Below are 25,436 nucleotides of genomic sequence, written 5' to 3' on the forward strand. Positions count from 1 at the left end.
TTTCTTGCGTATTAAGATGCAAATCTGTAAATTGTTCATACAGAAATTAGAGCTTGCTAAATGGCAATTTAACTTAAAAGCAGGACTGCTAAAAAGGTAATGGTCCTATGCAGGCACCAGATCATTACATGGTGTGACATCACATTTATTAGGCAGACTGTGTTTACAGGGTGGTTTGTCATTGCCTTCCCCAGTCATGTACACTTTATCCCCAGTAAGCTGGATACTCGCTTCACCGCCTTAAGCAGAATGGAAGGCTGAGTCAACCTTGAAGTAGACTTCCATCGGGATTTTAGGTTGTGAGCACAGATGGGACTGTGCCACAGGCCTTTGTTACCCTGATTATATTCACTTCACTGGCTGAATTGTTTGAAAGCTGCATCCAGATATACCTCATAGAAGGAGCAATTGACATCCAAGGTATTTGGTAAGTCTTTTATCCAGGGGCTTACTTGCATTTTAGTCTGGCAGAGCTACAGCAGATGCCATGTGAACTACCTTTCACATTGTACTTATTAATTAAGCTGCCATAGAACTTTCCATATCAGGAGCCAATTCAACTAAGATTGGTTAACCCTGCTTTCCTGTTATAAGTCTGAACTTCATATGCTGCCCTTATTCCTTGGAGAAAGACCAGTATGGAAAAAGAAACTGACAAATAATAGATAGATGTGGGCCTTTATTCATATATCTGTATTTAGCATCTCTCAAAAACTTTGTATAGGTCTGGGAGATTAGCAAGCTGCAAAATGGTTCCATCTTCTGTAAAGTTCTTCGGAGTCATAAGGTATGTCCTAAAAGCTTTGTAAAGCACATGTTCCACTGTCCATTTCCAGGTGTGTGTGCTAGATCCTGATTCATCATCCTGAAAAGGTTTTTAAAAAGCTTACATTCAAATAAATGTCATGCAGTTTAGTTATGTCACACTTCAAATGGTACTATCTTTATTCAAGAGGTTTTTTTTCTTTTTATCAAGTCACAGCTGACTTGAGGACCCTGCAGAATTTTCAAAACAAGAGACATTTGGTTTATCATTGCCTACCCCTGGTCTTCCTTGGAGGTCTCCCATCAAAATATTTACCAGAATCAAGGCTTAGAACGTGTGACTGCCTCAAGGTCACCTAACAAGTTTCCGTGGCAAAATGGGAATTGAAACTGGGTTTCTCCGATCCTAGACCAACATCTAATCCCCATGCTGGTTCAGTCTAAGAGTATTAGTGTTTCTTTAAGAACATAAAAAGCCAAATATTTCAATTCTGGTTACCTTTTATACGATTATATCGAGGTTTTGGAAGGCATTTTTTTTTTTACAACACAGCTAAGAATACAGGAATGCCACATGATTCTTGGATGATGGCAGAGTTGGAAGGAAATCTAGGAATTCAGACTGAAGACTGAGTTCTCTCACCTTCTTAGCTACTGTGACATTACTACTCCTTACTCCAGTAAAGACAGCTGCCACTAGAGCCAGTCATATGGAATCTTACACAGATCCTTTAGCAGGTTCGGTTTCTTTTCCGGCTGTGGGACAACCCAACTATGGAACAACCACTCCCCTCTTCAGTCAGCCTTCAGAAACTCCACCATGCTGCACTATTTGTAGAATGTCAAGATGTAGCGGGATAACATTTTTTCCTTTTCATCTGTTAAAAGACAGCTACTGAATACTATACCTGTTGAGTATTAAGATCAGACTCATCCATTATATACTGCTTTCTAATGGAGTAGAACATGGCACATTCCTTACTGAGACTTTCAAAGCATTCTTTTTCTTCATCCCAGTTTACCTGGTGAAAGAATGTGGGAAAACACTGCTGTAGGCTTAGTTTAAGTAAACTGCAAACGTGCAAACGTGTTTGAAGAAACTCCTTTATAGTAGCATACATTGTATAATAATATCTGCATATTTAAACTATTGAATTGCTCTTCTTTTTAGAGGAAGCTCAGGTCTGTTAATATCAACCCAGCACCAATGTGAATCCTTATGGTGGAGCTTGACCATAATGTTGTGGAGGCCCTGGAGGTCTGAAATACAACGGCTACACTCCCCGTGGCAAGTGTTTCTAAATGAGAATTTCCCCAAATCTCCATAACAACCACCCTCCACAATAGTGGCCTGAATGGAGGGTAAACAGAACTGCTATTTAGTGGGGTTCTGAGTTGCATTTATTGAGTTCATTCTGAATTTTTTATAAGGAATATCTTATTATATAAACAGCCTGTATTTGCTTTGAAAGTAGATTGCACGAAGCATTCCTGTAAGGGCTCTGTAAGAGGACTGCATTAACTTGTGCAGTTCATGCTCAGTTTAAGATAGTACTAGGTGATGTCATCCCCTCTTGGAGATAGATGAATGAAAACAAATGGGAATAGGCATCTTCTAGGCTTTGCTTCCTGTAGTACAAAACAGTTTATCTTGCACTAAATGGACAGAACAGAAAAGGGGGAAAGCAGAAGCTACACTTATGCTCAAATTGACAAAAATATAATGGGTGGGTCAAGACCCCAGAAGAGTCCAGAGAAAAGTCCAACATTCATTTCTGAGGAAGTTTCTATGGTTTGTAACGATATGCTCAGACAGGATCTTCAGTGGGACTGCTCTCCAAGGCCCAGCATAATTCTTCACTCCTTCACTTGACTAGCAAAACCAGATTTAAATTATGCATATTTGCATTCAGGTATGCTAGACGCAGCTTTAGCTGTATTAAAAAAAGAGCACAATTCCTCTACTCCTTTGCTAAATCTTCTGTCCCTAAATAGCACAGACACTGAAGGCCAAAAGCTACTTGGAAGACCAAATCTACTTGTTAATTTGAAAATACTATTCAGGTGAATCTGAATGAATATCAACATACCTCTGTGGCTAAGCGAAGAACAAACATGGGTAGGCCTTCCATCAAGGGGATGTACTTATCTAGCAGAAGTGGTAATCCTGTAAGATTTCCATCCTATAAACAGAGTATTCCATTATCTTGAATGTCCACTGTTTTTCAAAGTACATATCTGTGTATCAGATATAGCTGAGTTGCACGTTTGCAAAACACACCTGCTTTCTGTTTTTGAATTGTTCTGTTCTTAGAAATTAGGACAGCTCCCATCTATAATGCTTTTGTTTATTGCAACTGTTGCCAAATAAAAAGACAACCGAATAAGAGATTGTATCCCATTAAGCCGTGCCATGAGAACCAACTTAAAATTTCTCCACAGCATGATTAAACACAATAACCAGGTATGGGTGATGTGCTGTCTTCCAGTTCCTTCCAATTTTTCAAGGGAGAACATTTTATGTATTTATATGGAGCTTTTCCGTAAGACCTAAACCTTTTCTGGACCTTGTCCTACCTTTGAACACTGAAATGAATTGTCCAATAGGCTAATTCTTGTAAGACAAACCTGCCTTGGAGTTACCTCATCAATTTCCAGGGAGAAATAGTCTTTCAGCATTTCACTCTTCTTTGTTAGAAAATCAACAATGTATTCCGCAAGACCTTCTTTTGGGCCATCTTCTTCTGTCCAGCCACTCTCAGCATTCTCCAAGGCCAGCATGGCCAAATCATAGAGGGGAGCTGGTACCTAGTTTGCCAAAATACATAGTACTGTCACCACATATTTGTTCATGAACTCAGAACAAAATAAACAATCACAATGTCACTGCAAAATTAAGAACTTCACATAACATGTATCATTACGTAATGTTGGCCATGGGGGAGTTATATGCCACCATCTTTAAGACTTTATTATCCCTCCCCCATTTAGTGTGAAAACCAATCTTGTCTAACAGAAAAAAAGCTCATTTTGTCCTTTCAATAGGTATTTATGATTTTGTTTTACCATCACAGAGTTCTTTCAAAATAGATTTTAATTTCTGAAGACTATTGAATATTCTGAATACTGGTACTTCTATATTCTTTTCTTTTGACTATATTGCATGTTGTTATTTTATAAGAGATTTCAATTTTAAAGCATACGTAGGAAAAAGCTTTATATTTACTAAACAGAAATAAATGTATTGGCACATAACAGCATTCTTTAAAATCAACCTTACCAAAAATTTTGAAGCGTAAGTAAGGAGAGTTTAGATTTATACCCTGTTTTTCTCAACCGTAAGGAGTCTCAAAGTGGCTTACAAATTCCTTCCTTTCCCCTCCCCACAACAGCCATCTTTGTGAGGAAGGCTGAGCTGAGAGAATTCTGAGAGAACTGTGACTGGCCCAAGGTCACCCAGTAGGCTTAATGTGGAAGAGTGGGGAAACAAACCTGGTTCATGTGGAGAGTGGGGAATCAAACCCAGCTCTCCAGATTAGAGTCTACCACTCCTAACCACTACACCACACTGGCCTACATTAGGGGGCCTAAGAAAATAGAAAATGCATTTTTAGTCCAACTATGTAGAAATATGGATAAATCTGTGATGCTTAAGAAAAAGCCAGATTCTGGTAAACCACTAACTCAAGATTCAGTAGCTGCAGAATCATCCATAGCAATAAATTATCTTCTGTTTTTAGTGGTTCTCGAATGAATGAAGCAACTAACACTTCATTACGGATAGCTAAAATAGCTCACTTGGATCCAAGCAGCATATACTTACAGACAACCTTAGAATGCCAAAGTTCCCAAAGTCGTAAACAAGGATCTGGTAGAACATTTCTTGACTGGAAAAGAAAAGTTAATTTGCTCTACGTACAAGGTTTTTATAGCACTGGGCATCTACAAAAAGAAAAGTCTCACTAACAAATGCTAATAATAAATCCATTATATTTAGCTAGAAGTTAGAAGTACAGATGTGGGTTCCTTTTTTAGATGAATACTGCAGCTATCGCTGGATATTTTGTCGTCAAACAAACGTGTTCAATGAAGTTGATAAGTTTCCAATACTGCTGAGGAGGATACAGTTCAATAAACCATAAACCAACAACACAAGAAAAGTCTGTGTAGGCACAAGGACTGTTAATGGATTTTGCCTTGTTTTCAGATGCATAGTCTTTGAATATGCATTCCTATTGTCTTGAATTTATTACCGTTTATTGTATGGTAATATTGTCTTCTTACCCTTTAGCTTTATGGCATATACCCACTAAGTAATTGCTGTATGGTGCTTTAAGACTTGTTAATTCTTTTAAAATAGTAAATTGCACTTACATAAGATCTCCTTGTGGCTACACAGACTTTTGTTTGGTTTAAAATTTCCAGTACTGGTGCACAAGTATTCAATAGTTTTAAAAACCTGGGACAATTCACAGGCATTATAAAGAGTTTCACCAGCACAGTTGGTTTTTAAAGAACCACACCACTTTTCATGACCGAAAACATGTTTGCATAGTGCAAACAGCAAAGAGATAAAGTGCTTGCTCCTACTGTAGACTTCTGGGCCACCAGGTGCCATCTTCCCAAGCTCTAGAATTCAAACCAGCAGGCTTCTGGATCTCAAGACACTTCAGCTCCAATTTGACACTTACCTCTTTGGAAACCAATATAAACACCTCATCTGCATTACCACATTTCTTCAGAAGGTTCTTCAGCTCTCACTCTTAAGGAGCCAGTATAGCTCAACCAATGCCTTCTGGTTCCTATTGCCCAACTGTTATCTCATTCCCCATTTCTCTACACTGCCTTACAGTGAAGGGTGTCCCCACCAGAGGCAGCCAGAACAGACCTGTCCTAAATGCAAATATGTTCATCATCGTGTCTTCAGTGCAGTCCCATGCATGCTTCAAAAGAAGACAATCGATGGCTGACGCATTGGACTTACTATTAAGGTGTCTTCTTTGGCAGTGGCACAAAGTCATCCATGTTGGTTAGGTCATGCCTCCAACTGTTCAGGAAGGGCTATGCAAATTTTTTGCAAGCTCTCCTAAGCCATCCCCTGCTCCTCATTAGCTATCTCAATTCCTAAACAGAAGCAGAAGGAGGATGGGGATGATTTTGTCCCACTGCAAGAGGAGACACCTTCACATGTTCTTCCTGTCTCAAACCACTGCACTTCCTAAATGCCAATTATTTTCACCAAACAGCTAACACGCCTAACGTTGCTCAGGCTGTTACCTGAGTTTCGTGGTATTCAGAAGATACAGTTTTGTCTGATACTGCACCAATGCCCACTGTGGATTAACACATCCGACGAAGGAGTGATTGTGAAGCATCTCTTGAAGACCTGGAAAGAAACAAAGTATCTGTGTTCAGAGCAATTAACAGGATCACGGATGTTAGCAAGCTCCTGAGACATCAGAAATTTAAAGAGGTTAGTCTCATATAATTCAATTGGCAGTTCTTTCTGCCAAAATATATTGCATTTGGCTGCCCGTGCCGATTCTAGACTTGTCTTTTCCTTCTATGAAGCATTTTAGAATATACTTTCTCCATTTTACACTCATTGTCAGAGGTTCCAAACTGGACTTTGAGGATTTAGCAGAAAAACTGGTGTTCAAACAGGATACAGAAAATGACATTACATCAGATTACATTCATATATGTTGACTTTCTTCATGCATAGGGTGTATTTTGTAAACAACTCTATGCAGGAACTGTGCATCATTCATAGCTGCAAAAGCAATAAACTCAGTATGTAGCAAGAAAAGCACAGTGTCCTTGGTGCACACACACAGAAATATTCTCACATAGAAATATGTTGGTTGGATTTAACTACTCACAATGACTGCTAAATCAGGTGGCTCTGTAATTATCTGGCTATAAAAGAACTTAGCCCAGTGATGTTAAGTGGTCCTTTTAATTACCTACAGCACATTCCAGTGTCTCCTAATCCTCCATGGTGTGTGTGAGGAATCTGAAGATAGTGCTGGAAAATATCAGTACACCCATGTATCAGTCTCATGCCAGTGTGGACGAGTGGCCATGATTCTTTGTAAGCTGTCCCATAACTACAAACACTCATCAAACTGTTCAGAGCTGGAATCTTGAGAGTATGCAATATCCTCTAGGAAAATGGGAATTGCTACAGGGTTCCATTCAGTGATGAATTTGAAGATTCCATTCAACTGGACATCCTGACAGAAGGCAAAGGGAGGTCTATTTGAAACACAGCACAAGCACCTTCATAACCTCTCTTCAACAGGATGGAAGAGAGCTTCCTGTGCTTGGAATGCTTACAGGAGGCTGAAGTGAGTGACTGTGGTAAACTAGACAAGGGTGGGGATATGTAGAAGGACACTGTTTCCGATGTCATCCTCTCCAGCCATATTCTGAATAATATCTGCCTGATGAGGGGGACTTGCTGCATGAACATGGCCGGGGAGAGCAGCTTCTATGATGCCAAAGATGACTCCAATGTCTAAGTCCTAACCAAAGCAGCCCCGGACTGCAAAGCACGAGAAGAAGTTTGGATTTATATCCCCCCTTTCTCTCCTGTAAGGAGACTCAAGGTGGCTTACAAACGCCTTTCCCTTCCTCTTCCCACAACAGACACCTTGTGAGGTAGGTGGGGCTGAAGGAATTCCGAAGAACTGTGACTAGCCCAAGGTCACCCAGCAGGAATGTAGGAGTGCGGAAACACATCTGGTTCACCAGATAAGCCTCTGCCACTCAAGTGGAGGAGTGGGGAATCAAACCCGGTTCTCCAGATTAGAATCCACCTGGTCTTAACCACTACACCACGCTGGACTATGCCTTCTACTTCTGATGCGTCCACTTGCACATATCCAGAATTGAAGGCTTGAGGACCTGGTAAGTTTTTTTAAAAAAGTTTTCCCCATTGAGTATAAATGTTCTTTTAGTATTCATAGCTGAATGTAACTAATAGCATCGCCATTTCTAAGTGAATACAGGGCAGTTAGTAAGCCTTTGCTGGAAAGTTAACTCTGCTTTGTCAACAGGATATCTACTTTAAAATTAGGTTAACAGCAGTTAAGAGGACTCCCTCTCTTGACAAAAGGATGTGCAAGCATTCTTATTTCCTGCAAAATAAATATTTACTGGGCCAGAAAGCAGAATGTGACTTGACATGTCTGAACTGCTTCTACAACTGGGCATATGCAACCGGCAACATGTTCTCAGTCAATCAGGGCTTCCTTCATTGATAAGTACTTCAAAACCAGCATCAGAAACTGGCTGCAATCTAGCCTCCAAGAGCAACATTAATGCTTCCCAGTGTTGCTGGGAACTACCTCAATATTCCTGCATCTGTAGCCAAAAAACATAAACAGCATTTTGCTTTTCCAGGCCAACATTTTGCATGCCACTAGCAATCAAGAACAAGTTAAAGAAAAATCAAACATCAAAGTAGCCTCCTCTAAACACTGGTGTATAACCTTTGCCCTAGAAGTTTTGGTGGAAGTGAACGTTAAATTGTTGGGTATGTAGGCATCCATTCTCTTTAAGCAGAGCTGTTAGTACTGAAGCTGACCTCAAATATGTCGTCTTAACCTCATGCTACTCCGGCCAAGATATTGAAAATACACACCTAATGCTAATGATCACAAGTCATGAAAGGTGTCCAAAAATGTATAAAAAGACAGCAATTAGGACCAATGAGCAATAAGCTTACTTGTGTGAACCCGGTCACTAATTTCCTCTTGAAGGGTTAAAATACTAGTCAGGTTAATAATTCTTCTTCTAGGGGTGCAAGCAGCAGTCAGATCCTGTCTTGCATCTTCCTTCATTTCCACATCGCCATCTATTTTCTGTTTCTTTCTGCATTACAGAGGAAACACATCCTTTACCACTGTGAAAGGCATTGAAGCTATCAAAGTAGAAAGCTATGATGAATTCAGGACTAGTGTCAAGAAACTCCTTCCATGAAAACCATTCAAGAATAATTTTTCGGTTTATCCGAAGTGTTATTCTGCTCCCCAGTTGTATGGGATCAGATTACGCCAGCCACTCCCAAGGAGAAAAGGACAGCCCATCCCAATCCAGATTTCCTTTGGAACTTTGCCTTCTACACATCACAGTAGAGAGAGACTGGACCACAGCTTGGCAAGAAGGAAGAAATAGGGAGTACATCAACACTACCACCCCTCCACATTACCAGTTACAAGCAGAGCAATAAAGACAAGCAACAATTGGCAGAGATAACTCTTACCTAGCAGGGGTATCTTCAGGAGACACCTGTTGTATTTCTGATGACTCTTCTGGTTTATTCACATTTTCTGCTGCTGTCGCCCTTATATCAAAATCACTGCATTCTTCCATCTCAGTATCTTGTGGTCCAGGGTCCTTACAGGCCTGTTTGCTACTGTTTTCCTCTGCAGCAAGTTCTGAAGGCTTGGGTCTATTAGCTGGCTGAAGGAAAGCATCTAGTTTCTGGTCTCTGGAATCAGTGCGGACCATCTGATGGGCATAGACTTTGTCTCCTTGATTAGCTGAGGTAGAACTTGCAGGTTTAACAACATCAGCAGAAGACGCAGTGACACCCGGAAGCAACGTCTTCATTGAAGAGAAGGTCGGAAGAAGGGAAGCAATTTAGTTATTTCAGAAAATGTACAAGCCGCTGTCCAAGAAGGGCATTTAAACTTGTGCAGAACAAACATGAGGTGCCACTAAGGGTTATTGGATCTCTAAAATAACTATAGAATTTAAATATGCAAAGCGGCTATTGAAGATAAAGCCTTATCACACAGCACACAGCCTTGTTTAACAAGGAGTCAGACCCTATTACGAAGACTGTACCATCTACCAGTAAGAACTTCACAGTTATGGAGTACAAGTGCTCCATTCCTAGCCAGGAGACTCATTCGCCTACTTACTCCTTTTAGGAGTGAAAATCATCCAACATTTCTTTTAAGCAGATATTTATTATATTTCATAGCTTCATTGGACAGCATATAAAAGGGCTTTGCAAAAGCAAAGGGAGCCAGGAACTTCCAACAGATTTCAGCAGCTCCACAGTCTTACGCTGACTCTGCAGTCAAAGGCGTTTTTCTACAGGCTTCCTAGTCTTTCAGATTGTCCATTGGAGTCTTTTTAAAACGCAGATCACCGCTTGCCCCAAAGCTTTCCAATAACGCCGAAAGATGGCATATGTGAACTGTCAAGCAGGCCACCACACTAACCAGTTTGCTTTCACCTGAAGTGACTGGAGGCAAAGCAAGATCCCCAACCTGCCTCAAGAATCTCCAAATCCTCTCTGACTAAAAGAGCAGTTAAATTGTTCTTTTTGCCTCTGTCCCCTTTCTCCCTCTCAGGGTTCCAGAGGTCCTGAACCCAGGTACAAAGAGGACTGGCAGGTATGAAAAAGTGGACGGACCCCACTTTGACTTTCATAGCAGATTTTAAGATATCCACATTAATATATAGACACAAGCCTCTTCTACTATTTTAGAGTCACTAGTTGTAGAGACAATTATGGGTACTTCACTGTTACAGTCATTTGCTTTCCAGTAAACTGCTAGATAAGTAGCCAAGTGCTCTAGGTATGATCGCTGCAGAAATAACACAAGTAGTTTTAAATGCACTGCCAGTTAGCCGCTTAGATATTAGGGAATCGCGTCAATATATAAATACTGTCAGCCATTTTAACAGAACTTCCTGAAAATCTCACTTGTCGTATGTAGGCTATGCGACAGATGGTGTTTTCCGCTGGTGACAATGTTAGGGCTCTAAACCTCTTAATCTGAATTAATATGTTAATCTCAGTGCAGCTCCACTGTACTGTCAAATTCCTCGCAGAATGTGGGGATTATGGACTTCTTACCTTGCCCACATCCCTGCCCCCAACAAGCACTACATTTGTTTATGGAGAATCCTGCCTGCAGGCAGCACAGTGAAAGTGGCAACTGGTTGGAACAGAAAGGAGGGCATCCTCAGCAAGATCATAATGCTCTGAGATCTCTACATTGTCAAAATACTATGCCATGCCATATGTAACAGTTTAGGCCCTGAAGCAGATAACTCTGAGATCAGGGGACATTTATTCCAACATGTTAACATAACTTAATATGATAGGGCTTTCCAGCAGAAAACCCACTATACAGAAATAACTTCATACCAATTCTTGCCTACCTTGTTTGCATTAACAGATATTTAACAGTCTTAGTCCCCTTTCTGGCTTAACACAGTTACCGTGTCCCCGAAAATAAGACAGTGTCTTATATTAATTTTTGCTCCCAAAGACACGCTATGTCTTATTTTCAGGGGATGTCTTATTTTTCTGCTCCACAGCTGCATGCTCTGGTCGACTGGCATGCTTCCAAACAAAAACTTTGCTATGTCTTACTTTCGGGGGATGCTTTATATTTAGAACTTCAGCAAAACCTCTACGACATCTTATTTTCAGGGGATGTCTTATTTTCGGGGAAACGGGGTATCTATAAATGGCTTTTGAGCTTCCTACATCAAGAACCTCTTTCCATATCACTTTTCTCATAGGGTCACATTTGCCTTAAAACTGTGTAGTCTAGAAAATGTGTGATGTTTACAGGAGTCACTTGGTCTGCAGCATCAGTGTACCCTGTTAAAACTACATCTTTACTCCTGGCTGGCCTTCCCAGCATAAAAATGTATGATAATTCTCATATTTGTTTGGGACTATATTCTAATGCGGAAGCACACAATTTTCTCGACTACTGCACCCGACTGTACTAACATCTTTTCCTGAGACAGAGTATAGTAACAACACAAGCCTTTATTGGCATACAAAACAGGACAAAATTTTAAAACAAAACAAGTTCAGACAGAGTATAGTAATGATAAACATATTATTTTGTTGATTGTTCCCTTAGACAGGAATGTTAAAACTATCTCTGGGGTTAACTGTTATTGTTTTAGTAATTTCGCCCAGGTACTTTGGAAGCACATAAGTGCTCTGATTTTGAAAGAGGAACACAAAGGAACAGCATGCCCCCCCCCCCCCCCGCCCGGTGGCAAAATGTCCTTCTTTTGGTTAAAACCATACTTACCTGGGTGAAATACATCCTTGAAGAGTTTGAGCCCAACAATTTGCTCTCTATATGCTGCTGCACACGCTCCAAGATGCTGTCCTCATGGAGAAAGTGAACCTCATGCTTTGTAGGATGTACGTTCACATCCACATTCTGGGGGCATATTTCAAGGCTGTGAAGGATTTTGAAACACCGCCATGTAAGACAATCAAGCGGCAAGCTCAGCACCAAAGTAGTCACATTGTCAATAGAATGCAAATGTTGTGCTGCAGAGCTTTTCGGCTCTACAGAACATTTTCAGATTTCTCATGCATTAGAATGCTATCGGATTATTCAAAATGAACATCTGAAGCTGAATCTTGAAGCCAGTCAGGCTAATGGCCCATTCAGCTCAATATGTAGCTCAGGTCACAGGTCATAAAAACCCTTTCATCTGATACTGGAGATACTTTAACTGGAAACACTCAGGACTGCGTGTAGACACCCCCTTGTTATATGCCCCGCCACAGTCCAGGAATTTTGTAGAATTCTGGCTAATTTTGTAGAGTACCAGAAAGATAAACACAAAGTTACATTCCTGGCATTCCAGTATAATATGAAACCCATATTCACTGTTTTCATCGTTAGAATTCTCTCTCTCTGTTTGTTTGTTTCTATTTGATAATATGAAAGTCAATACCCTGTAATGGTTAAGAGCAGCAGACTCTGATCTTGTGAATAGGGTTTGTTTCCCCACTCTTCCACTTGAAGCCTGCTGGGTGAGCTTGGGTCAGTCACAGCTCTCTCAGAACTCTCTCAGCCCCACCTACCTCACAAGGTCTCTGTTGTGGAGAGGGGAAGGGAAGGTGATTGTAAGCTGCTTTGAGACTCCTTAAAGGTTCAGAAAAGCAGAGTAAAAAAAATCAACTCTTCTTTGTGCCTATGCTCATTTTGTTCACCAAGTTATCCCTCTTTTGTCTTCTTGGCCATTTGGCCTTAAGTGGCGATTATTTTACCTTATGTACAAGAAGGGATGCATATTTTTGGGTAAATAAGCGGCATATACAGTTTCTATTGCTTTCCGCAAAGCGCTTGACTCAACCAGTCGATCTGCAAATACACCAATAAGAAAGGGAGATTGTTATGTTAGACTGATACGTTTATTTCTCTGCAATGCCACTTTTACACCCATCTCTGTTAAAACAGCATGACTTCAACTTTTTATTCATACAAACAACTGGAAAATACATGTTGAAGGTTAACAAGATATAAATGGGGTAGATCCAACCATCCATCTGACAGAAGAGACTCTTAAGTGGGAAGGCACTTCCTTGGATTGGAGGAAGGCTTTCCAAGAGGAAAAGTAGGGTATAAATATTTTAACAAACAAGCAAAGCTTGCTCAGATGAGTATAAGACAAAAGTAGGGTCCACTATTTTGACATGTCCTACCCATACACACAACAAGCTAAATCTCTTCCAGATGGCCACTTATTCCAGTGCCAAAATAGGAAGTACAAGGAAAACTTATACTGCAACTGTGGCTTGGCTCCTCAGCTGCTAGACCACCTGTCCCTATACTCTAGACGGCAGCAGCAATCCTGACTGCTAGCATTCATGTGGAGTGAGACTGTCTGCCACCCAGATGCAGCAAATTCCTCAGTCTGAAACAGCCCTTACTATCAAAGCAAAGCAAACTCGTACTGAAACAAACACAAGCAGCAAAAAGTCCCTTTATCATAAACCACTCGAATTCTCAAATCTCCAAAAATGTACTCTGTGGCAGAAAACACACAACATAACCACCTCCTTTCCCTCCTTTCTTGACTGATTTTTCATAAAAGAAAACAGCACTCAGCATCTGCCACTGCTGCTTCTTGTTAAAGCGCCAAAGAACATTCTACCTTAAAGTGGACTGAAAGATATACTTCTGTACTTACGATTTATAAATAGCAAAAAGGTGCATTTCTTCACTGAATAGTTTGCATTGGTAACATAGCCCATCATTTTAAATGCCAGCGTTGCATCTTCGCAACCCACTTCAATCAATTCTCTATAGAGACGTTTTAAATGAAATGGTAATTAGTTTCTTCTTACTACTAGGATCACTTTTCTAGTTCAGGATCAAGCCTTGGTAAATTTGATTATTTAACAGACATATATTCCATGGTTTTCTGCCAGTCTGATCTGGTTTGGATCCTATTTCCTGCCTCTGCCCCCCTCCCCCCACAGCCTTCTATATCTCCTAAACATTATGCTCCCATGGAACTTGATACCCCTAAGAACATCACAGAGGTCAAAGTGGATTCTGGGGTTAAGCTTCTTATGGAAAAGGTTAAAAGCATGTCCACATACCACTCCCCATCCCTGGGTTGCATTTTAAGATTAACATCCACCAGATCCAATCACAGCTCTCCCAGGTAATGTACATAGCTTGAATTTTAAGGTTGGATCCCATCAATAATTTCTGCTGATGGAAGGGATAATTTTTACACCTTATATCCCCCACCCCACCCCAAAATTCTATCCCTTCCTGCCTTCAATCCATTCCCGAAAATCCCCCACCCTCCAGAAGCAGCATTTCATAGGACATTTTGTGTTGCAGAAGGGTCAGAGAGAGAAACCACACTGAGACCACGAAAATCCTTCCATAAGCCGAAATTTTCACTCTTCTTACAGTAACTTTCAACTGGTCTATAATGTTCAAAACACAACAGCAACCAAAATTATTATTATTATTATTATTAATACTAATACTTTTTATCTTACAACATCAAGTGGATCCTACCGCCCCGTCCCCTCTTGGGGTTTTTGGGAGAATTGAAGCTGGTGCCATCTTGTATTAATGTGAATTTTAATAAAGCTGTATTTTTAATGGGGTAGGGTTTATTTTTTATTAGAGCATAATACTGGTATATCATTAATAATAATAACTTGATAATGTTATTAATAATCTATAACTAGTGTTTGAGTTTTTATACGGCCTACCCCAGTCTGGAATATTAGTACAATAATAATGGCAATAAGCCAATAATAATAATAATAATAATAATAATAATAATAATAATAATAATAATAATAATAATAATAATAGGGTTTATAGACCGCCCTCCCCTGAAGGGCTCAGGGTGGTGAACAACATATAATAGAGCACAATATCAAGTTAAAATCCAGTAAATATAAATTAGTACGGCTCTAATAAAAATAAACCCTACCCCATTAAAATACAGCATTATTAAAATTAACATTAAGACAAGATGGCACCAGCTTCAATTCTCCCAAAAACCCCAAGAGGGGACGGGGCGGTAGGATCCACTTGATGTTGTAAGATAAAAGGAGAGGGAGGGGGCCCCTATCAACGGCTAGGCTCCCCACCTTTCACCTACATCCTTTGAAAAAAAGTCAAAGGTCAGGGGATCAACATACACAGCAAAGGGAGATTAACAGCCACGCAAACTCAACAGTGACCGCTGCTACGAGACAAGTAAGGCCCTCTGCTCTTCACTCCATCGGCTAGCATGCTTTGCTCATTGACTGTTCAGCCTAGAGCTGTAACTGTCGTTTCTAAATTTAGAAACCATCTCTCACTGACCTTTATGCCAATGCTGGCACATGTCCTGGAGAACAGGCAGCAAACGATTCTGCTCATTTGTCCCTAGGTTGCCTGTGCAATTACAGGACAGGCATTCTTTCTAAAAACTACAGCCGAAAGTCTCAAGGCACTGACAGGACAGCTCAGGTGTCTTTTTAAAGCAGGCCCTGTCTTTAAATAGTGCTTTAAATACAAATTTTAAGTATTAAGTGTTCATTTAAGGCTGCATTGAGGCAACTGGAGTGACAGATGAACTAGAGGCTATTCCACACAGGCATCCAATCAAGGCAGGAGTGCACAACAGGGGTGTCTCATATCCTGACTAGAGCTAACCTCAAATGAGCCCTCAGATCAAAATGATCTGATCACAGCACTCTATCAATAGAGACCAGATCGACATCTACCACCATACCAATGCTCAGATACAACGTGTGTAGAACCTGACAAACAAAAAGGAGTCCCACGATGGAAGACATTAGGTTCAAAGCCAACAAAGAGGAAGCTACATTGGCATGGATGCTGAAATCCCCCAGAACTACCAGAAAACCTCAAAGCCCAGCCTCATACTTCCTCTAACAGGCCAGAGAGGATATCAACTGATGGCAAGGCAGCCAAACTGTCTGCAGCCCCCCACGCCAGACCAATATAATCAGTGTCAGAAATTGTTGGGACGGGGATTGTCATGAAGGAAAAAGATTCCCAAATTAGTATCACCAGCCCTCCCCACCTAGCCATTTGTTCCCATGAGAGGAAGGGATAATTACTCTGATCCTGTTGACCCTTCTCTGCTGGGAGAGGAGAAATTTATTATCATGTTGCAAACAAGTGCCATGGTGAGAAGCGGAGACGCATAAACCATAAATTGTACACCCACAAAATAAGGGATTCCTAAAAGTTTCAATATCATAAACTCCCCTCTAGATATATTCAGGGAAGCGAATATGCAAAGTATAAAGAGTGCTATACAATTTCTTCCCTACCCCCTTTTCTCAGTCCCCTTAGGAAAATAACTAAAAACATGCTATACACAAAGGCCATTTCAATATGAATTCTAACTATATTCCACTCCAGGACACATAATGCTTCTAATCTAAATGTTTTTATATACTTTAAAATGTTCACAATATGTCTGTAAGCAAATCTGTATTTGGGACTGGTATACCTGCTAACAGCATTCCCAAAGATGGACCGAATATTGTCCACCGTGGTAGCGTTCGACAGTGTTCTGACATCTGCTACAGTCTCACCTTGCTGAAAACAGAAGACATTAACCTCATATATACTAATATGCATGCTGTGAAGAACAACCAATCCAAGAGTAGACTTGCAAGCTAAACAGACAAAACAAACTTGTTTAGATATATTATTTCAGCATGCCATTATCTATTAGACTCTTGCAGAAAAAGTCTACACGGCAACATAGAGATCAAGCTCCCAGGTGATATGCAAGAATTATTTTTGTCTCAAACAATTTTAAGGTTAAGACATTGTAAACAAAATGGCATTTTGTTATATTATAGCCTCGAAAAGTACAAGGTGGTTGTTGTTGTTTTAAGAGCTTGTGTGATGGCTTGAATTTCAAAAAAGCGTAATGTAATCCAATGCATTGCTATTTACATCTGAAAATGTAAATTTCAGATGGATATCATCTGCACATAGATGACTCCTAACTCAAAATCTGATGACTTCTCTCACCAGAAGCAGACAAAGGGAACCATGGGGACCACCACGAACAGTTGATGTGAGGCCAAGAAGTAGCCATAAGGACCCCGGAACTCCTGTAATTTCAGCACAAGTAAAGCCACAATCTATATTCGTAGTACTGAAGAAACGGATTGTTGAACTTACCTTCTTCGCTGAAAAACTGATGCCAGAATTATGAACAGAGTATCTGGGGAGAAAAGTTTTTTTTTAAAAAAAGAGCATATAAAATGGCAAACAGCAAAGATCTTAACACATATTATTTCCCCCTGAAATCACTATGATATAACTACTTCTTTCCTTGGTAAGCCAGTTCTTCTACGCTTGTGCCGTGATGTCATCCTGGTGTCCCTGACCTTAACAACAGTGGCCAATAAAGTGGAGAGAAAACTCTAAATCAAATGGCATCATTCTTTCCATTTTAGTTTACTACAGATTACTGTGAAGAGGGAAGGCGGCATGATATAATCTCGTCAGATCTTGGGAGCTAAGCAGAGTGGGTACTGGCAAGGGAGACCACTAAGGAAGGCTCTGTAGAGGAAGGCAATGATAAACCCCCTCCGCTTTCCACTTGCTTAGAAAGACCCTTGCTGGGGTCATCAAAACTTGGTTGTGACTTGACAACACGTACATACATGAAAACTGATAAGGGAGAGATGTGGGCAACCACCTGGCTCTTGCAGTGCATACATTATTTAAGGGATTTTTATTACATTTTTCCTGGATTCAAGTTAAGCATGAATGTTCTAGCAAGTGCTCAAACAACTGGGGTCAGCTCTATGATCCACAACAAAGCAAAGGTTGATTGTTTTCTTCTGCTGGACATATAATCCTGGGAGCAGAAGCAGTTCGTCAAACTGACAAGCATAATTAAATTACTGAACTTTCCCTTGCAGTCTCAGACTCGCATAAACAAGGCTGCAGTCCCTCCTCGATCATCGGGTCCACGTCCAATATCCCACATTTTGTGGAAATATTCAAATAGCTTCAGTAGGATTCATCTCAAGGTTAAAACCACGCTCTGGCTGTATCTGTGCCACTGAACTGACCTTGGCATGAAGGCTTTTACTAGAAAGAAAATGTCCCAATTTGTGGAAGCATCCTAATATTTATTTACTTTCATTTATATCCCACCTTTCTTCCCAATGGGGGCCTACAGCAGCTCACATCACCCTGCAACTAGCAGAAACTAGAGCCCTTTATTTTAATACATTACCGGCTGACAACATCCAGTATTTTTGCATATTCTTCACTTGGATTCTTTAAAGCTTTCCTCCTTGTGGCTATATTGTAAAACAAGTCTTCAACCTGCAAAGAACAACAGACAAGTTAGAGCAGAAAGCAGACAAGAATTGCAGTCATCACAAGGTCCTTTAGAGTCAATCATCAGAATGCAGTGGTGTAGCATCAAGGGGACGGGTGTGCGTGACGCACCAGGTGTGCCCCCTGCGGGGCGCTGTGTAGCAGGACGGGGGTGTGGCAGGGGCGCGGGGCGCAAGCGTGCACCAGGCGAAGTTCCCCCTCTCTCCGTCCCTGATAGAATGCACTGACAGAATTCCATAACTATGATTATTAGACAAAATTCCAATTTTTAATCCCAACAGTGAAAAGATTTTCACTGACTATCATACATTTGACTACATCCAATAAGAAATCTCAACATTAAGTGTTCTGGTACAAGTTCTATAAAGAAAGTTACAGTTCATACAAGACCATTGGACTGAAAACCGAAACTTTCAATCTGATAAATTAAACACAGGCTAACTATATAAAATAAACTGAAAATCAACAAAATTTGTAAAGAAGTCCACAGGATGCTCCATGTGAGAGGTACAAGAAATCAAGACATACAGAGACAATTCAAACTTTACTACTTTACTCTTTTTCCCAAGCATCTGAGATGCTGATGCCAGCTAATACTTTTGCAAGTGATCTGCAGAACTTTCATTCGTACTATTTCAATGGGGGGCGGCAGCAGGTGTTTGACACTAAAAACCAGTTATTTGGTGAATTAAGACCAAAATCTTTAATTCCAATGATGAGGACAAGACATTCTGCAATACTCTTAGGAGCTGTTTCCAGCAAAAACGTCCATGTGCTAGAAATGTGCTACTATGAAAGAAAAGATACAGGACTAACTGGGAATGGATCTGGCCTTGTAAAGCAAACACTGATAAAAGGCAGATAACTTACTACAATCTGAGTTCCCTGGTTTCCAGCACAAGGTTTGGGTGCAGCTTTCAATTTTCCGTCAGAATAGTTTGCCCTAAAAGCAGAATAAAATAGCCGCTGTTACATTACTCCACAAGTATTATTTCAAGCTAGCAATGTCAGCTATACTCTCATCACCCAGCGACTAGCAGCATGGTTCTTTGAAAATTCATAATTGTATAGCTATTTGGCAGCGTACCTGGAGGCCTGTCCACAGATGGCAGAGCTGAAACTGGACAGCACTGACTTCAGATAAATGGAGCAACGACTTCAGTTGACAAGAGGGAAAAAGCACCAACACAGTAACAAAAATGCTCCCAAGCAGCTTTGCACCTAACAGCTGCAATGCTGTTCAAGCCCCTCCGAATTCAGTAGGACTTATTTTGGAATAATTACAGACCACGCTGCATAACGTTAGGCAAGGCAGATCCTAGTTCCTCACAGAATACCTATAATTTAATAAACAATACTGGCTAGTTCAGAGAGAATAGTTTAATTAGATATAACCTGCATTATTTTAGCCATCACTGTACAATAAAACATTGTAAAGGAACATCTGAAAACTAATTGCTGCTCTTTGTACCAATAATAAAAAGACAGACCTCTAGTGGCTAAATGTTGAGCTGCATAATGCTGAAGAGGAGAGTTTCCTCTTTTGGAGTTTGTTGCTTGAAGACTGTTGGTCCCTTAAATTTCAGATCTCAGTAAAACTATTTTGAACTATTACGGCTGTATTAATTTTTCTGTAGCATCTATCAGTGCAAGCACTTCAGAAGCATGGTTCTTTTTGTATGATTACTATTCCTATGCAATACTCCTCAATACTTTAGTTACACTGCTGTTGTGCTCACAATCTGCCATTCACATTTGGGAACCGTTACGTGGTTTTACTTTTGACTTATCTGAAAAGACCTCCACACCATGGTATGGGGCTTTGGAATTAGGAAAATAGAATTGGGGGGTGAGGTGAGGTGGGGATGTGAGGAACTATTCTAGGCACAAAATTTTTGACACCCCCCAAGATCCCTACTCTTAAATTTCAGGGACTTGGATTTACTGGTTTCTCCTCACCTCCTCACCTCTCCTCACCTCTATTTTTTTCTTTTCTATTTTTCTTTTCTATTTTCTATTACTATTTTTATTTTTTAATACAATTTATACTCCTACAGCCCTCATAATGTTAACAGAATAAAAACATAATAGAATAAAAACATCTTAAAAATCATGTACATCAAACAAAAACACATCATTTAAACAATTAAAACCAAGTTAAAATACACATACAATAAAAGACACATAAAATCAACAATTAAAAACAGGGCAGAAAGGAAAGATTACTGAGGGGCAGCCAGACAAAACAAGAAAGTTTCACTTGCTGGCAGAAGAGGGCAACTGAAGGGGGTTTGTTTTTTCAGGGAGAGAATTCCAAAATTACTCAGCTGCCCTCAACTTCTTACTCCTTCAGGAGCAAATTTCTGTTATTTTTCAAGTACTCCTGCTCTCTCTCTAATTTGGTTCATTTACAAATTTTCCTTGTCTGGGGAGTTTCCCAAGTAACTAGAGACATCTACTTTGTACATCAGTGGTCATGTTGTGCAGTTTTCGTCATCATCTACACCGGAGGCAGGTGATTCACTATTCAGCAAAGGGATATTCAGGTAGTGAAGCTCATGCAATAATTTGCATCTCAGTCTTGTTAGCAGGATCAGCACGCATTTGACTGAATGCTGAAAATTGCCATAATGGCAGGAATGTATGCCCCGTGAGAGCAAAAAGAACCCACTCAGGTAGTACTGCACATGCCCAATATCTTGTTTAAATTAGACTGCTGTGTTTGTGCGTGCACTGTTAAGCATGCCAGGGATCCAGGCATAGGAGAGCACATGGAGCAGCAGAGGGCCTGCTCTGCTCAGGAGAAGAGAAGACAGGTTGCCCTTCCCCTCCTTACAACAGTCCCTGGACTTACATGGCTCTTCCTCTGCACTGGTCATGCAAACACAGAAATTAGCAAAGGGGGGCGGGGGAGGAAATGTTGAGAACATCTTTCCATCTGCACCCCATCTCCACAATGCTTCTGACTCACTCCAGTTTGCAGCTACAAAGTCTGGACATAAAAAGGAGCATGAACCTTTCCGGTACGAACCAAACAGCTCTTGATTTGAAACCTACAGCCACTGAAGGAGGAGCCACTGGATTTAAAACCTAAACAGAGTTTAGTTTTGAGGGATTTGTTTTTGTTTCAATTTTTTATTTACTGTATTTTCCTTGTTTGTATTGCTGTTTATTTTAAATCGGGTGTTTTCAGGTCCCCGTCTTGGAGAACAAACTTAATAGAAGTCAGAAGGTGCTACAGGTATGGAGGAAACTCCATGCACTATCTGCACAGAGTTGGTAGGATACAGTCTAGGAACCACTTTAATAATTCTTTCCTATATAAGTTTATCACATTCAAAAACTAAACAAACATACCTGAATGCACACTTTCCATCGCTTGTTTTAGTTGTTATGGTAACATGGGCTACATGACTTATACTAGCCAGAGCCTATAGGGAAGAAAGGCATGCTTATAACCAAGTCAAGTAACAGTGCAATCCTAAATACAGTCACTACATTTTAAATTCACTTAAATCAATGGAGAGGTGTAATTCTGTTTAAAATGGTACTACCAAACTCTTAAAAGATGTCACCTACTACTTTGTTGGTATATATATTCAACATATTATAACATTAATAGCAAATATATTTTAACTAGACTCTCAGAGAATCTAATCAGTTGGCATCTCCAACGAGTGAAAAATCTCATTAAATCAGGAAAAGTTTTATTTAGAAGGTATTAAGCTGTTATTAAATGTGCAGTATGTAGTGATGGGCACACAAACATGGATGGTTTTAAAGGGAGATGAAATACATTAATGGCAGACAAGTCCATCAGTGATTACTAGCTATGGCAGCTAAAGGGAACCTCCATAATCAGAGGCAGTATTAGACCTTTTCCCTTCTATGCCCTTTTGATGGTCCTTCAGAATAACGGGTTGGCTACTGTGTGAATCAAGAGGCTGGTCTAGATGGACCACTGACCTGATCCAGCAGTGCTTTTCTCATTTTCACACATTCTTCAGGTATAGGTTAATGGGGTCTGAACTTGTTGACAGTGAGAGAGAGAGAGAGAAAAAGATCTTGGGGTTGTAATAGATTGTTAAATGAAAATATCTCCCACTGTGCTACAGAGGTGAAAAAAGGCACATGCTACGTTAGGAATTATTAGGAAAAGAATTAAAAATAACATAGCCAATGTTACAAGGTCCTTGTATAGATCTATGGTGCGGCCTCAACTGGAATACTCTGCATAGGTTCGGTCACCAGATCTCAAAAAAGGACATTGTAGAGCTGGCAAAATAGAGAAGAAAGCAATCAAGATGGCTGAGGGTTGGAGCACCTCCCCTATGAGGAGAGGCTGAAGAGGCGGGGAGATTTCAGTTTAGAAAACAGATGATTAAAGGAGACATGATAGAGGTTTATAAAATTATGAATGCATGTATATACACAGTATGTTTTTCTGCAGCACAGATGTACCAAAACACATACAAAATATTTATTTTATATTTATAATATGTGTATTCAAATTAATACAGTTTTCCTGCCTCATTCATTAAATTAGAGGCTGAGGCACTCCCATACTCCTCTCAATTCTTAAAAGGCTAACTCCAGATAAACACACAATAATCCAGGTAGTTGATAACACTACAAAGAAGAAGAAGAGTTTGGATTTATATCCCTCCTTTCTCTCCTGTAGGAGACTCAAAGGGGCTTACAATCTCTTTGCCCTTCCCCCCTCACAACAAACACCCTGTGAGGTGGGTGGGGCTGAGAGAGCTCCGAAAAGCTGAGACTAGCCCAAGGTCACCCAGCTGGTGTGTGTGGGAGTGCACAGGCTAATCTGAATTCCCCAGATAAGCCTCCACAGTTCAAGCAGCAGAGCAGGGAATCAAACCCAGTTCCTCCAGATTAGAATGCACCTGCTCTTAACCACGCCACAGCAACTGAAGAAATAACTAGTTTGTTTCTGCATGTTTGTTGTGGTATCATATTTTAGATAATATACAACAAAAAATCCAGAAACAAATTAGTTGTTTCTTTTTCCTTGCTTTAAAAATCTCAAATAAAATGTGAAGTCTTCAATCCAAGGTACTGGCCATCACATATAAATCCTTCAGAATGACCAATGTTATGCATGTTTCCCACATTTTACACATAAGGCAAGCTCAGTCACAGTCTGGTTCTAGCTGCAAACAGTAAACACTATTTATGGCTACCATCTTATGCATATTTACTTGGGAGTTAACCCCACTGTATACAGTGGACAGGTTTGTGCCCTTAATTAATGAATTGTAGACTAAGCTCATATATTTCACTAGCCAGCATCAACTCCAGACAAAGCAACGATGTAGTGACTCTGAAATTTCTGGAACAATGTTTGCTATGACATACAGAACTACTGATATATTTTGGATGGAACAGAAGCGAAAAGAACTTTAGTGCTTTATAATTATTTTTAATACCCTTTTTCTATACACAGTTAACTTACCTCGCCTCTAAACCCATATGTCGAAATACTAGCTAGATCTTCAAAAGTCTGAAGTTTACTTGTTGTAAATCTCTCACAGACAATATCCAAGTCTTCCTTCTGGAGGGAAAAAACCAGATACTAGTAAATAACATATTGAATTTTCCCAAATATTGTTAGTATTACAGTCTGACTATTTTAGAGTAGATTTACTTACCCTAATACCAGTCTGACTATTGCAGAGTAGATTTACTTACCCTAATACCAGAGCCATTGTCTTGTATCTGGATTAATTTCAATCCACCATCCTTAACTGTCACCTGGATACTGCTAGCTTTGGCGTCCAAGCTATAAGCACAAGAAACAGGTATCAGCCTCCAGAAACAAACTGCACTAATGCAATAACGCTCTATTTCAATTCAAGTTCCAAACAAGTCGGATTTCATCATTTAACTGCACAAGAAAGCAGTAGAGAACGAGACAATTTTGGAGCTAATTATTCTGCAGTTAAATGCTTGTCCCACAAATATATAGATCCATTATATACTTTCTTCCCCCGAAACAGAATGTTACAGGACCTCAGCAATTAAGTGTCAATCATTGCAGTGACATTTAAAACAATTTTAAAGTATTTTATGACCTATGATATCATCTTTTTAACAGGTTTTCTGGTCATTAAAAGACCAGTTATAGAAACCCACTCATAGTGTCTTAGTGGAAAACTTAACAGTGTTTCAACATAAATGCTAACTTATTTAAAATTAGCATATTGAAAGCATGGCGCTCAGTTTGTAAATTTGCTGGGCCTCATCAAGTCAGGGACACCTGATATTATTAACAGTTTCCTAAAGCATCCACTCTCTAGACAAAACAAATACCCAACAGGCACAAAGTTACCAATTCTCTATCATCTCCTTAATGGCATTAGCTGGTCTTTGGATGACTTCTCCAGCAGCAATGCGGTTCACCACAGTCTCATCCAACCGCCGGATCACACCAGCCATCAGAGCCATGATTGGAGTGTTGGGCAAAACCTGTAGAACACACAGAACTTGAAGATATGAAGTGGCAAAAAGCTATGATTGCCAACTCTGTGTTGGGACATTCCTGGAGACATTCCTCCAGCTATTTCCCAACCCAGAGCTGGCAACTCTAAGAGGACTTGATCTCTGCGCTCTGCAAACCAGTTGCAATTCCAGACTCCACCTGGAGGTTGGCAACTCTACTGCAGGAGCACAAATGGACTAAGGAGTGTTTAGGGACTGGTAGCTACCCAAGTGTTGGGTGGGGGAATTCCGCAGGCTAATGCGAATGAAACGGAGATGGTCCATAATTGCAATGAATTCCTTAATCAGCCCCTCGCGCGCGCGGAGAATGCCGGGAGCAGAAAACACTACATGCAAATAAATCCTAATGATCAACCTGCACCTCTCACCTGAGAATGCCCACCTCCACCTGGCTGGACAAAGCGTCCCGTGCAGCAAGAGCCAATCAGGCGACTGCAAACGGCAGCACTCTCCCGCCAAACAACCACTCATGCCTACTACTAATTGGCCCGC

At 40.3% G+C, this 25,436-nt stretch overlaps 1 protein-coding gene across 1 annotated transcript; it reads right to left on the reverse strand.

Moving 5' to 3' along the window:
* Positions 1-662: 662 nt before the first annotated feature.
* On the reverse strand, positions 663-25,436 carry MLH1 (mutL homolog 1). The gene is made up of 20 exons (XM_048511753.1): positions 25,313-25,436; positions 24,775-24,911; positions 24,135-24,225; positions 23,899-23,997; positions 21,783-21,856; positions 19,296-19,368; positions 18,319-18,410; positions 17,250-17,292; positions 16,564-16,652; positions 13,750-13,862; positions 12,827-12,920; positions 11,850-12,003; positions 9,035-9,378; positions 8,498-8,643; positions 6,043-6,151; positions 4,589-4,652; positions 3,409-3,573; positions 2,856-2,948; positions 1,674-1,787; positions 663-865 (listed from the first exon to the last, which is right to left on the reverse strand). The coding sequence occupies exons 2-20, from the start codon at positions 24,888-24,890 to the stop codon at positions 698-700; spliced, it is 2,241 nt and encodes a 746-aa protein (XP_048367710.1). The 5' UTR covers positions 24,891-24,911; positions 25,313-25,436; the 3' UTR covers positions 663-697.

Source organism: Sphaerodactylus townsendi, linkage group LG11, assembly GCF_021028975.2.
Source record: "Sphaerodactylus townsendi isolate TG3544 linkage group LG11, MPM_Stown_v2.3, whole genome shotgun sequence".
NCBI lineage: Eukaryota > Metazoa > Chordata > Lepidosauria > Squamata > Sphaerodactylidae > Sphaerodactylus > Sphaerodactylus townsendi.